We start from the raw sequence: 15,375 nt of genomic DNA, 5'->3' as shown, positions 1-15,375 counted from the left end.
ACTGTACTGCCTATAAGGTGACTATTACTGTATATTATCTCTGATCTATGTTACTTTTAGGCTTTCTCTTTGCTTAAAGGACCTCTTTCAATATTTTTTATAGGGCTGCTTTGGTGATTGCAAATTCTTTTAGTTTTTGTTTGTCCTGGAAGCTTTTTAATCTCTCCTATTTTCAATGACAGCCTAGCTGGATATAGTATTCTTGGCTGCATATATTTCTTGTTTAGTGCTCTGAATAAATCATGCCATTCCTTTCTGGCCTGCCAGATCTCTGTGGACAGGTCTGCTGCCAATCTAATGTTTCTACTATTGTAAGCTACAGACCTCTGGTCCCAAGCTGGTTTCAAGATTTTCTCTTGTCTCTGAGATTTGTAAGTTTTATTATCAGATGTCAGGGTGTTGGCCCATTTTTACTGATTTTGAGGGGAGTTCTCTATACCTCTTGGATTTTGATGCCTGTTTCTTTCCCCAAATTAGTTAAGTTCTCTGCTATAATTTGCTCCAGTATACCTTCTGCTCCTCTCTTTCTCTTTCTTCTTCTGGGATCCTGATAATTCTATTACTTCATCTTATGGTATCATTTATCTCTCAAAATTTCCCCTCATGATCCAGTAGTTGTTTATCTCTCTTTTTCTCAGCTTCTTTATTCTCCATCATTTGGTCTTCTGCCTCATTTATCCTAGCAGTAAGAGCATCCACTTTTTTAAATTGCACCTCATTAGTAGACTTTTTGGTTTTGACTTGGTTAGATTTTATTTCTTCAGAAAGGGATTCTCTAGTATCTTTTTCAAGCCAACTAGTTGTCTTTATAATTGTCATTCTGAACCCTAGTTCAGACATTTTACTAATGACCATGTTGATTAGGTCCCTGGTAGTCAGTACCACCTCGTGCTCTTTTTTTTTTTTGCGGTAAAATTTTCCCTTTTGTCATTTTATCTAGAGAAGGATAGATGAATGAGAGAACAAAATGCTAGAAGTGTAACAATGAACCCAGAAAAATAAACACTAGACAAATCAGAAGAGACCTAAAACATAATTTATATTAAATTATAAAATACATATATATATGTATATACATATATATATGTATATACATATATATATGTATATACATATATATGTATATACATATATATATGTATATACATATATATATGTATTTATATATATATATATGAGAATGATTAGGCTAGTGAATAGAACAGAGCCACACACTTGATTTTGGGTATATTTTGTTCTGTTAGAAGAAACTGCCTTTCCAAAATTTTAAAGAAAGAAAGACTTACATATATACACACACACACACACACACACACACACACAAATAAGGGTAAATATGATGAAGGGATGGAATATGAATATAAAAATGAAAATTAAAAAAGATTTTTTAAAAAGGAATTGATAAGATATTGGTTGAAAATGGTTAAAAGAAAAATTAAAAAACAAGGAAATTGAAAAAGAAAAAAATAAAGAAAATTTAAGAAATTAATTCTGAAAGACTAAAGAATCATGAGAAAAAGCCATGAATTCTATGAGCTGTATTCCCCTATGCTGGAGTTTTGCAGTTCTCATTGATCTGTAAACTTGGTCTTGACTGGATGTTCTTGCTGATCTTCTGGGGGAGGGGCCTATTGGAGTGATTAGCAAATGTCTTTGCTGGAGGCGAAACTGCACTGCCTTTGCCAGGGGCCAGGCTAAGTAATCTGCTTGGGTTTGCTCTTGGGAGCTTTTGTTCTCTGGAAGCTTTCCATACCACTTCGGAGGACCAGAATGTAAATGGCGGCCTCCCAATCTCTTGCCCTGGAGGAGCTGCATAAATATTCTCACAGAAAAAGGGTGGGGGGGTGATAATGGATGTGTTACATAACTAGTTGGGAGTAATCCTTTCATAATATATACATATATCAAACCACTGTGATGCATACTTTAAATATCTTAAAATTTTATTTGTCAATAAAGCTTAAAATAAAATAAAATCCAAGAAAAAAAGAAAATAACAAAAGAAAAACTCATGGACAACATTTATGAGAAAAATAGCTGACAAGGTATTCTTGAAAGTAACAAATACAAACAGGAAGGTAAAAACCACCTATAGTTATAAGGCTTGTATGATAATGTTATCTGTGTGGAAAGAGGAAACAAGGTGGGACCTAAAGGACTTGAGAACAGGAGAGTCCCTAAAGAGCCAACACACATGTACTGGAAAGCACAGTGAGCCATTTGAGACCAGCAGCAGGAACTGGGAGAGTGTCCCCCTCTCAGTACTTGAGGAGGGCCCACAGTATAGACTGAACAGACTGGAGCAGTCTAGCTCCTTTAAACCCTAGTTACTGACCTACCATGACTTCTTTCTAAGACAAGCTCCTACTGAGAAGAAATTGCTGGGAGTGGAATAAAAACAGAAGAAAACAGAACAAATAGAAATGAAAAACGAGGAAAGTGTTGGCCAAAATGAGAAGGAAAACATAGCAGGAAATCTCAGAAAGTAGTGACCACATTTTTCAACGTTATACCAAAAACAACAGAAAAGGAGTTCTGTAAAATTAGAACATCCCTGAATCTCACCTTATTCTGAAAGTTCAGGAAAGATAATTTTCCATAAAGATAAACAATACAAAACTGCTGAACTCAAATTCTACACAAAGATAAAGAAAGGTGAAACTAAGTGACAGAATAACAATTTTTATAAGATATACAGAGAAAAGAGCAGAATAATGTCCCTGCAGACAGTGAATGCATGCCAGAATGACATGCACATAAAGATTAAAGCTAAAATTCACTATTTCAAAATACAAATACATTAAGAAACTGACATAGGAATTACTAAGACTGGGATACTGTCAACAGTATTAATTAAAGAATTACAAATAAAAAAATAGGGGCACTTAGGTGGCTCAATCAAGCATCTGACTCTTAATTTCAGCTCAGATCATGATTTCAGGGTAGTGGGATCAAGTCCCATGTGGGGGTCCACACTCAACACAGAATCCACTTATCTCTCTCCCTCTGCTCCCTCCTCCCCACATTGGCTCTCTCTCTGTCTCTCTCTCCCACTCATATAAATAAATAAATAAGTAAATAAAAGCTTTAAAAACTAAGTGAAAGAATAAATAATTTTTTTTTTAAGATTTTATCTATTTATTTGACAGAGAGAAATCACAAGTAGGCAGAGAGGCAGGCAGAGAGAGAGGAGGAAGCAGGCTCCCTGCTGAGCAGAAAGCCCGATGTGGGGCTTGAACCCAGGACCTGGGATCATGACCTGAGCCAAAGGCAGCGGCTTAACCCACTGAGCCACTCAGGCGCCCCAGAATAAATAATTTTTAAAATCAAGATTAAGCTAAATACAAAAATATAACAGATAACATTCTAGAAATAAAAAGGAAAAAAGGATAATTACAAAAATTTTTCAAAAAAAGGAAGAAATCAAAATGATTCTAGAGAAAGTGATGAACACACACTGAATGTGGGCTTAAAAAAATAAAATCAACAAACAGATATTAGGCATTCCTAAAGAAGAAAACTGAAGCAAGGGAACAGTGCAAATGTTAAAAATTGTTAATCTAATAGAATCTATTATTTCATTATGCATTTATATCTTTAAGAAAAAGCATGTGGCTTTTCAGGGAAATAATATTATCATCAGACTTTTTGACAGCAATACTTTATGCAAAAAGAAAATGGAATACCATATATATTCAGGGCAAGAAAACGTAGGTCAAGGATTTTATATCTAGCAAAATAACATATAGGTTTAAGTGGCAGAAACTGTTATCAACTTTAATAACTATGGGGATATTATTCTTCTCTTGAAAGCTTTCTGGGAAATATATAATGGAACAAGATTTAGCTAACCAAAATGACTTAAGAGGTGTCAAGATAAGAACTTCTGGTTAGCATTAAATACATATTTATTTGAAGTGGTAGTTTATTACTGTGTCAATTTAGCTAAGCTGGAATTGTGCTTTCCAGAATTCCTTTCTTTGTATATTTCTAGATTAAAGCTATGTATAAAACAAATTTGCATTAAGATTTAGAAAGCAGAAATGAAAGAGAAACCATTATTCTGTGAATGTCAGTACAGGATTCCAAGTTCTACTACCACTTGACCATATAGTTATCCTCTGCTAGCTCACCTTATTGGTCTCTAGCATCAGTCAGATCCTAAATACTTCAGTTACTATCAAATACCCTTCTTCAACTTCTGTAAGTCCTCAACTAATCATGTGTGGAACTCTTTGGCAAAGGGTACCAGTCTCTTCTATAGATCACCTACATTGGTGGGGTTACGTAGTGAGAAACAGACATGAGACCAAGATTCTCTTTATAGGGCTACACTTTTCCCTCATTTTGCCCCACTTCATGTACTGTGTTTCTTCATTACTGATCTACACCAGCATCAGACCTAATATTGGAATCAGAGGAACAGCATCCAACAGAATTTTTCACCAGCTTTCACAATTATATAAAATCTAATCCATAAGACCCATCCCTTACACCATACCACCTGGAGTTGTCTGCTTCAGTGATCAAACTCTAAGTGACACACTTATAGAACTAAAATTAAGTGAAGTCTAAGAGGAACAGAGTATAGTATGCACTGGTTATGTGCCATGATTTCTGATATGGAACAAAGGAGATCAAATATCCTAGAGAAGAATCAAGTAAAAAGCCTATAGCTTTTAATCTGAATTAGAAGTATCAATATGAATTAATGAGGTGTTTTATCTTTATATATGTATCTGTATTTTAGCTCTGTCCACCAAAGAGACATAGACACAGGCTACCCCAGTAGCAATGAGTATTCTTAGTACCCAGATTGTGATCTTTAAATGCCATTTCTCACAAAAATAAACTAAATCTCCTTGGAGAGGATTAATTCCAGGTTCTGATGTAGGAAATATACCAGATGAACCAGAAACACCTCATCATACCTGATAGCAAGTAAATGGTCAATGACTATGAAAGTCATGTTAAAAAGACTCAACAGGCAAACCGAAGATACTCCCATTGGACAAATATAGAATAATTTGAGCTTCACAATGATAATAATTGCAATATATTTGAACCCATCAAATAAGTTTAAATCCAGGAGGTGAAGGTAATTTTTAAAAAATTAGTAACTAATCAAAAGGGAGGAGGACAGGGATCTAATGTGGTATTTTGACACCAAATATGTATAATGGGAGTACCAGAAAGAAAGAAGAGAAGAAGGGACAGAAAAAATATTTGAGGAAGTAATGGCTAAAAATTTTCCATATTTAATTAAAAACAATAGTCACACATCCAAAAACTCCAATAGACTTCAAGCAGAATAAATACAAGATTTAAATCAAGACATATTATTGTAAAAGTGTTGAAAGGCAAAGACAAAATATTGACACTAGAACAACGGAGGTCAGAGTGCAGTGGGAAGCCACGGTCTAAGGGCTGAAATTAAAAACTCAATAAAGAATCCTACACCCATGGGGCGCCTGGGTGGCTCAGTGGGTTAAGCCGCTGCCTTCGGCTCAGGTCATGATCCCAGGTCCTGGGTTCGAGCCCCACATCGGGCTTTCTGCTCAGCAGGAAGCCTGCTTCCTCCTCTCTCTCTCTGCCTGCCTCTCTGCCTACTTGTGATTTCTCTCTGTCAAATAAATAAATAAAATCTTTAAAAAAAAAAAAAAAAAAAAAAAAGAATCCTACACCCAGCAAAACTATTTTTTTAAATGAAGGCAAAATAAAGATATTAAACAAAACCTGAGAGAATTTGTTACTAACAGATCTTCCACGCCAGAAAAACTGAAGAAAGTGCTTCATGTTAAAAAGCAAGTGATACCAGATGGTAATTGGAATCCGTATGATGCTCTTAAAGGTAATCATCTCGTAATTATGAAAGATAATATGATTACATATTTCATTTCCTTTGTTCTCCTGATTGATTTAAAAAGCAACTGCATAAAAAATATGAATGTAATTGTAATGTGGGGTCTTTAACACAAAAAAATATAATATATTTGATAATAACAGAGAGACTAGAGAAGACTAGTTAGAACAAAGCTGTATTGGAAAAGAAAAATGAAACCAGATGGTAACTGAAGTCCAAAGAAAGTAATGAAGTTAACTAGAGAAGGTAAATAAGAAGGCTAATATAACAAACTCTATAAATATACACTTGCTTTCTTTTCATCTTTTAGCTTCATTAAAAGGTATGATTATGCAAACTAAAAATTAAAACAATGCATTGTTGGGTTTAAACATATTTACACATAATAGTATATATTGGTTTAGTGTACAATAGTAACTACTCAAAAGAAGTGGCAGAAAATGGAGTTATACAAAAGTAAAGTTAGTATATATCTCTGGAACTGAGAATAAATCTGAACTAGATTCTGATAAGTTAAACTGTGTATTAAAAGGCCTCTAGTGGGGCACCTGGGTGCCTCAGCGGGTTAAAGCCTCTGCCTTCAGCTCATGTCATGATCTCAGGGTCCTGGGATCAAGCCCTGCATGGGGCTCTCTGCTCGGCGGGGAGCCTGCGTTCCCCCCTCTCTCTTCCTGTCTCTCTGCCTGCTTGTTATCTCTTTCTGTCAAATAAATAAATAAAACCTTAAAAAAATAAAAATAAAAGGCCTATAGCAACCACTATGAAGATAAATTTAAAAATTATAAAAGGAATTAGAATGTTACACTAAAAATTTTACTTGATACAAAGAAGACAGTAACAGAGAAAAATATTTTTTAAAAATACCTGGGACATAGAGAAAACAAGCAAAATGGTAGATGTAAATCTAACCGATACCAAAAACATTAAAGGAGAATGGTTTAAACAGCACCATCAAAGGCAAGGATTCTGAAACCGGAGATTAAAAAAAGATCTGAGTATATCTCTGTACAAGAGACATATTTTAATGCAAAGATACAAATAGTAAAAAAGTATAGATAAAGGTATACCAAGTAAACAACAGCCATAAAAGAGGGACACAAGTGTGGCCCCACCAGGCCCCGACCTGCAGCCATGGGTCCCTGCAGGCCTCCAACAAGGTCCCTGCTGGGAACGACCTGGCCTCAGCTCCCCCTGGAGCGTTGAAAGAGAAGCCAGAGCTGGATGTGGTACAATCAAGAAACTCACTTTGGGGCCGGTAGACTCTGGCCTTCTCTGCCTCTTCCTCGGAGGTGTGGAGAAGCAGTCGGTATTTCTTTAATCTCAGAAAAACAGATAAAAATTATTAGAGATGAAGAAGGATATTTCATAATGATAAAAGGACCTCGGGACCTTGGGAAATGTAGCAATTATAAGCATATATGCAATGAACAGCATAGTCCCCAAATACATGAAGAGAATTGAAGTGAACAATTATAGTTGGAGACTTCAAAACCCACTTTCAATAATGATTAAAACAACTAGAAAATAGAACACTTAAGCAACACTATACATAAATTAAAAATTTAAAAATCTATAGAACATTCTACCAACAGCAGCAGAATGTACATGATTCTTAATCACATATGGAGCACTCTCCAGGATGCATGTATGCTAGGTCTTGAATTAAGTCTTGAAAATTAAGTCTTGAAAAATGTAAAAGGATTGAAATCACACAAAACATATTTTCAACCACAGTGGAATCTAATAACAAACCAGTATGTGAAAATTAAATAAAATGTTCTTAAGCAACCAATGGGTCAAAGAAAAAAAAAATCACCAGGAAAAGTAGAGAATACTGTTATAGATGAGCAAAAATGAAAATACAGCATCACATAAATCAGCGCTCAGAGAGAAATTTACATCTATGCACAAATCAGTAACCTAAGCTTCTCCTTTAGAAATGAGAAAAAGAAGAGCAAACAAAACCCAAGAAAGCTAAAGAAAGAAATAACAATGATTAGAGCAGAGAAAAAGTCAACAAAATCAAGAGCTGTTTCCTTAAAAAAGATCAACAAAATTGGCCGACATTTAGCTCTACCAAACAAACAGTAAAGAAGATTCACATTATTAAAATCAGGAATGAAAGAAGGAATGTCACTACCAGTATCACAGAAATAACAAATGATTATAATGTATTACTATGAACAACTATGTGCCACTGAGTAAAAAAATTCCTAGAAAGACACTGACAATGAAACTGACTCATGAAGCAATAGAAAATATGAATAGGTTCGTATCAAGTGAAAGAGATGAAATTACTAATTTAAAACTTTCCCACAAAGAAGAGCCCAGGCTAAGACGGCTTTAGTGATAATCTGTGCCAAATATTCAAAGAAGAATTAATACTAATTCTTCAAAAACTCCTCCAAAAATAGGAGAGGATACTTCCTAAAGCAACCCATGAGGCTATTATTTCTGTGATACCAGGCAAAGATATCACAGGAAAGAAAACCACAGAAAATATCTCATAATTACAGATCCAAAAAGCCTTAAGAAATTACCAGCAAACTGAATCCAGCAACATATAGGGAAGCATTATAACTACAACCAATTCAGATTTACCCCCAAAATGCCAAACATCAATTAATATAATAAATCATTTCATAGGATCAAGAATAAAAACCCATGATCATCTCAACAGATGCAGAAAACTTCTGACAATATCCAGTCTTTTCACGGTAGAAATGTTCTACAAATTAGAAAAGAAAAGAGCTTCCTCAAGATAAAGGGCATCTGCAAAAAACAAAAAAGGATAGCTAGCATCATACTTAATGGAGAAAGAAAGAATGAATGCTTTTTCCCGAAGATCAGGAAAAAAACAAGGATTTAAACTTTCACACTTTATTCAACATGTATTGGAGGTTCTAAGCAGGGTAATAAAGCAAGAAGAGGATATAAAAGGCATACAGATTAGAGAGGAAAAAGTAAAAATATCTATATTTGAAGATGAAGTAATCTTGTATATAAAAATTTTAAGGTATCCAGGAAAAGACAAAACAAAACAATGATGAGGCTTAATGAACAAGTTCAGCAATGTGCCAGAATACAAGATGAATACACAAAAATTTATTATATTCTCATATAGTAACAATGACTATCCAAAGATGAAAGTAAGAAAATATTTTTTTTTTTAAAAGACACATTTATTCAGCGTCATGATCAGACTATTACATTTAGCAATCAACAGCATGGGTGCAAAAAAAAAAATCTACATTAAAACCCTTTGTTGGAATGCTTTACACTTTCCACAGAACAGAAACTAAAATAACCTGTTATACAATTAGTCACAAATACAGTCCTCGAGTTTTTTTTGCCCATACACATGAGTATTGTCTAAAACATGTCTTCTTTGTAGCAGCTAGGCCCTGCCGCCACTGTGCTTGGCTGAGTTCACAAATCTGTTGTAACCTGTAGCTTCCCTGTCACTACTCTGGCTCTCCTCTCCTGCTAAGCTTTGTTTCCTGGCAGTAATTAAAACCTTCTGCCACTGCCGTAGCTGCTGCTGCTGCTGGAACCACCATAGCCACCTTGGTTTCGTGGTTTGGCGAAGTATTGGCCTCCACCACCATAAGGGCCAGAGCTTCTGCCTCCAAAATTGCCTCCTTTCATGGGTCCAAAATTTGAGGATTGATTGTTGTAATTGCCAAAATCATTATAGCTTCCACCACCTCCAAAGTTGCTTCCATCATTACCAAATCCGTTATAGCCATCCCCACTGCCACCATATCCACCACCACCTCGACTGCCACCAAAGCCACCTCGACCACTGAAGTTTCCTCCACGACCAAAGTTGTCATTCCCACCAAAACCACCTCCACGACCACCACCAAAGTTTCCAGAACCACTTCGACCTCTTTGGCTGGATGAAGCACTAGCCATCTCTTGCTTAGAGAGCGCTTTCCTTACTTCACAGTTGTGGCCATTCACAGTATGGTATTTTTGAATGACAATCTTGTCTACAGAATCATGGTCATCAAATGTTACAAAAGCAAAACCCCTCTTTTTGCCACTGCCTCGGTCAGTCATGATCTCAATCACTTCGATTTTCCCATACTGTTCGAAATAATCTCTTAGATGATGTTCTTCAGTGTCTTCTTTAATGCCACCAACAAAAATCTTTTTCACAGTTAAGTGGGCACCAGGTCTTTGAGAATCTTCTCTTGAGACAGCCCTCTTTGGTTCCACAACTCTTCCATCCACCTTGTGTGGCCTTGCATTCATGGCTGCATCCACCTCCTCCACAGTGGCATATGTGACAAACCCAAAGCCTCTGGAGCGCTTGGTGTTTGGGTCTCTCATTACCACACAGTCCGTAAGTGTTCCCCATTGCTCAAAATGGCTCCTCAGACTCTCATCGGTTGTTTCAAAGCTCAGACCTCCGATGAAGAGCTTCCGCAGCTGTTCAGGCTCTTTGGGAGACTCTGACTTAGACATGACGGCGGTGGGAGGGAAGACTTTAACGATGCTTACTCGGCGGCGTCCACGGGCAGAAAGGAGTAATCTAACGAACGTATCTCGTAAGAAAATAATTTAATTTGCAGTAGCACCAATAAGAACAAAACACATAGGTATAAATTTAAACAAAAGAAGTTATAAGGCTTCCATACTAAAAACTACAGAAATTTGTTGAAAGCAACTGAAGAATATCTAAATATGATGTCAAAATATTCGTAGATGGAAGCCTTAATATTATTAAGAAAGCAATACTCCACAAATCAATCTACATATGCACTGCAATCCCATCAAAATTCCAGATGGGATTTTTTTCCCAGAAACTAGCAAGCTAATATAAAAATTCAGGTGGAAATGGATGGGACTCAGAATAAGCAAAACAATGCTGAAAAAGAACAAAAGTGGAAGGCTCATACATCCTTATTTCAAACTTCCTACAAAGCTACTATAATCCAGACAGTGAAGTAGTACATACCTACTGACATTTAAATTAATGGATTAAAATTGGGAGTATATAAATAAAATCTTACCTTTATATTTGTTCATTTATAAGAGTTCCAAGACAATCAATGTGAAAAAAATAGTTTTTTCAAACAAATGGTCCTGAGACAACTAGATATCGACATCAAAAAGGATGTAGTTGGACTCCTATCTCACATCATATACAAAAAATAACTCAAAACAAATCATGGTCCTAAATGTAAGAGCTAAAAATATAAAATTCTTAGAAGAAAACATGCAGGAAATCTTTTTTGCCTTTCTTGGGTTGGGCAATAGTTTATTAGATATGACACTAAAAATACAATCAACAAAAGGGAAAAGTGAGCTACATCAAAATGACCAACTTTGTGCTACAAATGATGCCGCTGAGAAAGTGAAAAGACAATCTATAGACTTGGATAAAATATTTGCAAATTATATATTTGCATATATTTGACAAGGTTTTTCTCTCTGGAATATACAAACACTCCTACAACTCAATAATAAAAAGAGAAGTAAACAAATTAAAAAATAGACTGAATACATATTGTTCCAAAAAGATTCCACATAGTCAATAAATGCATAAAAATGCTCAACATTATTAGTCATTAGAGAAATACAAAAGAAAACTATTACTTCACACCTAGTAAATAGCTGTATTCAAAAAGTCGTATGTTAGTAAGTGTTGGCAAGAATGTGTGGAAACTGGAACCCCCATATTGGAAAATAGTTTGACAGTTCTTCAAAAAGTTAAACACAAAGTTACTATGTGATATAGCAAATCCATTCCTAGGTATATAACCAAGAGAAAATGAAAGACATGTCCACATCAAAATGTGTTACATGAATGTCATAGCAACATTATTCCATATAGACAAAGAATGAAAACAACTCAAATATCCATTGAATGAATGGTGAATGAATAAATAAAACTTACTATATTCATACAAAGGAACATTATTTATATTTAAAAATGACCGAAATAATCCAACATGAATGCACCTTAAAAACAATATGCTCGGTCAGGGGGTCAAGATGGCGGAGAAGTAGCAGGCTGAGACTACTTCGGGTAGCGGGAGATCAGCTAAATAGCTTATCTAAAGATTGCAAACAACTACAAATCCAACGGGAGATTGAAGAGAAGAAGAACAGCAATTCCAGAAACAGAAAATCAACCACTTTCTGCAAGGTAGGACTGGCGGAGAAGTGAATCCAAAGCGACGGGAAGATAGACCGCGGGGGGAGGGGCCGGCTCCCGGCGAGCGGCGGACAAACGGAGCAAAATCAGGACTTTTAAAAGTGTGTTCCGCTGAGGGACATCACTCCAGAGACTTAACTGGGGTGAAGCCCAGGCGGGGTCGGCGCGGCCTCAGGTCCCTCAGGGTCGCAGAAGGATCGGGGGTGTCTGAGTGTCGCAGAGCTTACCGGTATTAGAACGGGGAAGCCGGCTACAGAGACAGAGCGGAGGAGTGACTCTCAGCTCGGGGTTGCCTTGAACCGGTCGCAGGCTTGGTCAGCTCGGAGCGTGGCCGGAGGCCAGGGTGGCGGGAGTCATTGGGCGCTGTTCTCTGAGGGCGCACTGAGGAGTGGGGCCCCGGGCTCTTGGCTCCTCCGGGCCAGAGACCGGGAGGCCGCCATCTTTATTCCCGTCCTCCGGAACTCTACGGAAAGCGCTCAGGGAACAAAAGCTCCCGAAAGCAAACCCGAGCGGATTACTCAGAGCGGCCCCGTGTAAGGGCGGTGCAACTCCGCCTGCGGCAAAGATGCTTGAGAATCACTACAACAGGCCCCTCCCCCAGAAGATCAACGGGAAACCCAGCCAGGACCAAGTTCACCTACCAAGGAGAGCGGCGGAATTCCAGAGGAGAAGAAGCAAAGCACGGAACTCATGGCTTTCTCCCCATGATTTTTTAGCCTTGCAGTTAATTTAATTTTTTTTTCTTTTTCAATTTTTTTTTCTTTTTCTCTTCTTCTGCTAAATTTTTTTAACTTTTACTGTTTTCTTTTTTTAACGTTTTTTAAATAGTTTATCTAATATATATATATTTTCTCCTCTTTTTATATTTTTTCTTTACCGGCTTTCTTTTTTTTTAATAGTTTCTTCTTCTTCTTTTTTTTTTTCTTTCTTTCTGAACCCCTTTTTATCCCCTTTCTACCCCCTCACAATTCGGGATTTCTTCTGATTTGGCTAAAGCATATTTTCTTGGGGTTGTTGTCACACTTTTAGTATTTTACTTGCTCCTTCATAAACTCTTATCTGGACAAAATGACAAGGCGGAAAAATTCACAACAAAAAAAAAAACAAGAGGCAGTACCAAAGGCTAGGGACCTAATCAATACAGACATTGGTAATATGTCAGATATAGAGTTCAGAATGACGATTCTCAAGGTTCTAGCCGGGCTTGAAAAAGGCATGGAAGATATTAAAGCAACCCTCTCGGGAGACATAAAAGCCCTTTCTGGAGAAATAAAAGAACTAAAATCTAACCAAGTTGAAATCAAAAAAGCTATTAATGAGGTGCAATCAAAAATGGAGGCTCTCACTGCTAGGATAAATGAGGCAGAAGAAAGAATTAGCGATATAGAAGACCAAATGACAGAGAATAAAGAAGCTGAGCAAAAGAGGGACAAACAGCTACTGGACCACGAGGGGAGAATTTGAGAGATAAGTGACACCATAAGACGAAACAACATTAGAATAATTGGGATTCCAGAAGAAGAGGAAACAGAGAGGCGAGCAGAAGGTATGTTGGAGAGAATTATTGGAGAGAATTTCCCCAATATGGCAAAGGGAACAAGCATCAAAATCCAGGAGGTTCAGAGAACCCCCCTCAAGATCAATAAGAATAGGTCCACACCCCATCACCTAATAGTAAAATTGACAAGTCTTAGTGACAAAGAGAAGATCCTGAAAGCAGCCCGGGAAAAGAAGTCTGTAACGTACAATGGTAAAAATATTAGATTGGCAGCAGACTTATCCACAGAGACCTGGCAGGCCAGAAAGAGCTGGCATGATATATTCAGAGTACTAAATGAGAAAAACATGCAGCCAAGAATACTATATCCAGCTAGGCTATCATTGAAAATAGAAGGAGAGATTAAAAGCTTCCAGGACAAACAAAAGCTGAAAGAATTTGCAAATACCAAACCAGCTCTACAGGAAATATTGAAAGGGGTCCTCTAAGCAAAGAGAGACCCTCAAAGTAGTAGATCAGAAAGAAACAGAGACAATATACAATAACAGTCACCTTACAGGCAATACAATGGCACTAAATTCATATCTCTCAATACTTACCCTGAATGTTAATGGGCTAAATGCCCCAATCAAAAGACACAGGGTATCAGAATGGATAAAAAAACAAAAACCATCTATATGTTGCCTACAAGAAACTCATCTTAAACCCGAAGACACCTCCAGGTTTAAAGTGAGGGGGTGGAAAAGAATTTACCATGCTAATAGACATCAGAAGAAAGCAGGAGTGGCAATCCTTATATCAGATCAATTAGATTTTAAGCCAAAGACTATAATAAGAGATGAGGAAGGACACTATATCATACTCAAAGGAACTGTCCAACAAGAAGATCTAACAATTTTAAATATCTATGCCCCTAATGTGGGAGCAGCCAACTATATAAACCAATTAATAACAAAATCAAAGAAACACATTGACAATAATACAATAATAGTAGGGGATTTTAACACTCCCCTCACTGAAATGGACAGATCATCCAAGCAAAAGATCAACAAGGAAATCAAGGCCTTAAATGACACACTGGACCAGATGGACATCACAGATCTATTCAGAACATTTCATCCCAAAGCAACAGAATACACATTCTTCTCTAGTGCACATGGAACATTCTCCAGAATAGATCACATTCTTGGTCCTAAATCAAGTCTCAAACGGTATCAAAAGATTGGGATCATTCCCTGCATATTTTCAGACCACAATGCTCTAAAGCTAGAACTCAATCACAAGAGGAAATTTGGAAAGAACCCAAATACATGGAGACTAAACAGCATCCTTCTAAAGAATGAATGGGTCAACCAGGAAATTAAAGAAGAATTGAAAAAATTCATGGAAACAAATGATAATGAAAACACAATGGTTCAGAATCTGTGGGCACACAACAAAGGCAGTCCTGAGAGGAAAATATATAGCGGTACAAGCCTTTCTCAAGAAACAAGAAAGGTCTCAGGTACACAACCTAACCCTACACCTAAAGGAGCTGGAGAAAGAACAAGAAAGAAACCCTAAACCCAGCAGGAGAAGAGAAATCATAAAGATCAGAGCAGAAATCAATGAAATAGAAACCAAAAAAACAATAGAACAAATCAACGAAACTAGGAGCTGGTTCTTTGAAAGAATTAATAAGATTGATAAACCCCTGGCCAGACTGATCAAAAAGAAAAGAGAAAGGACCCAAATCAATAAAATCATGAATGAAAGAGGAGAGATCACAACGAACACCAAAGAAATACAGACAATTATAAGAACATACTATGAGCAACTCTACGCCAACAAATTTGACAATCTGGA

At 36.8% G+C, this 15,375-nt stretch overlaps 2 protein-coding genes across 5 annotated transcripts in view; both read right to left on the bottom strand.

Moving 5' to 3' along the window:
- Window positions 1-15,375, bottom strand: part of KCTD16 (potassium channel tetramerization domain containing 16) — a 311,256-nt gene that overhangs the window by 35,764 nt on the left and 260,117 nt on the right. The window lies entirely within an intron of this gene.
- On the bottom strand, window positions 9,374-10,336 carry LOC125100865 (heterogeneous nuclear ribonucleoprotein A1). The gene has a single exon (XM_047731349.1). It carries the CDS (start codon window positions 10,334-10,336, stop codon window positions 9,374-9,376), a length of 963 nt encoding a protein of 320 aa, XP_047587305.1.

This window comes from Lutra lutra, chromosome 5 (genome assembly GCF_902655055.1).
Source record: "Lutra lutra chromosome 5, mLutLut1.2, whole genome shotgun sequence".
In the NCBI taxonomy this organism is placed as follows: Eukaryota; Metazoa; Chordata; class Mammalia; order Carnivora; family Mustelidae; genus Lutra; species Lutra lutra.
This window is presented reverse-complemented; position numbering and strand designations above follow the sequence as displayed.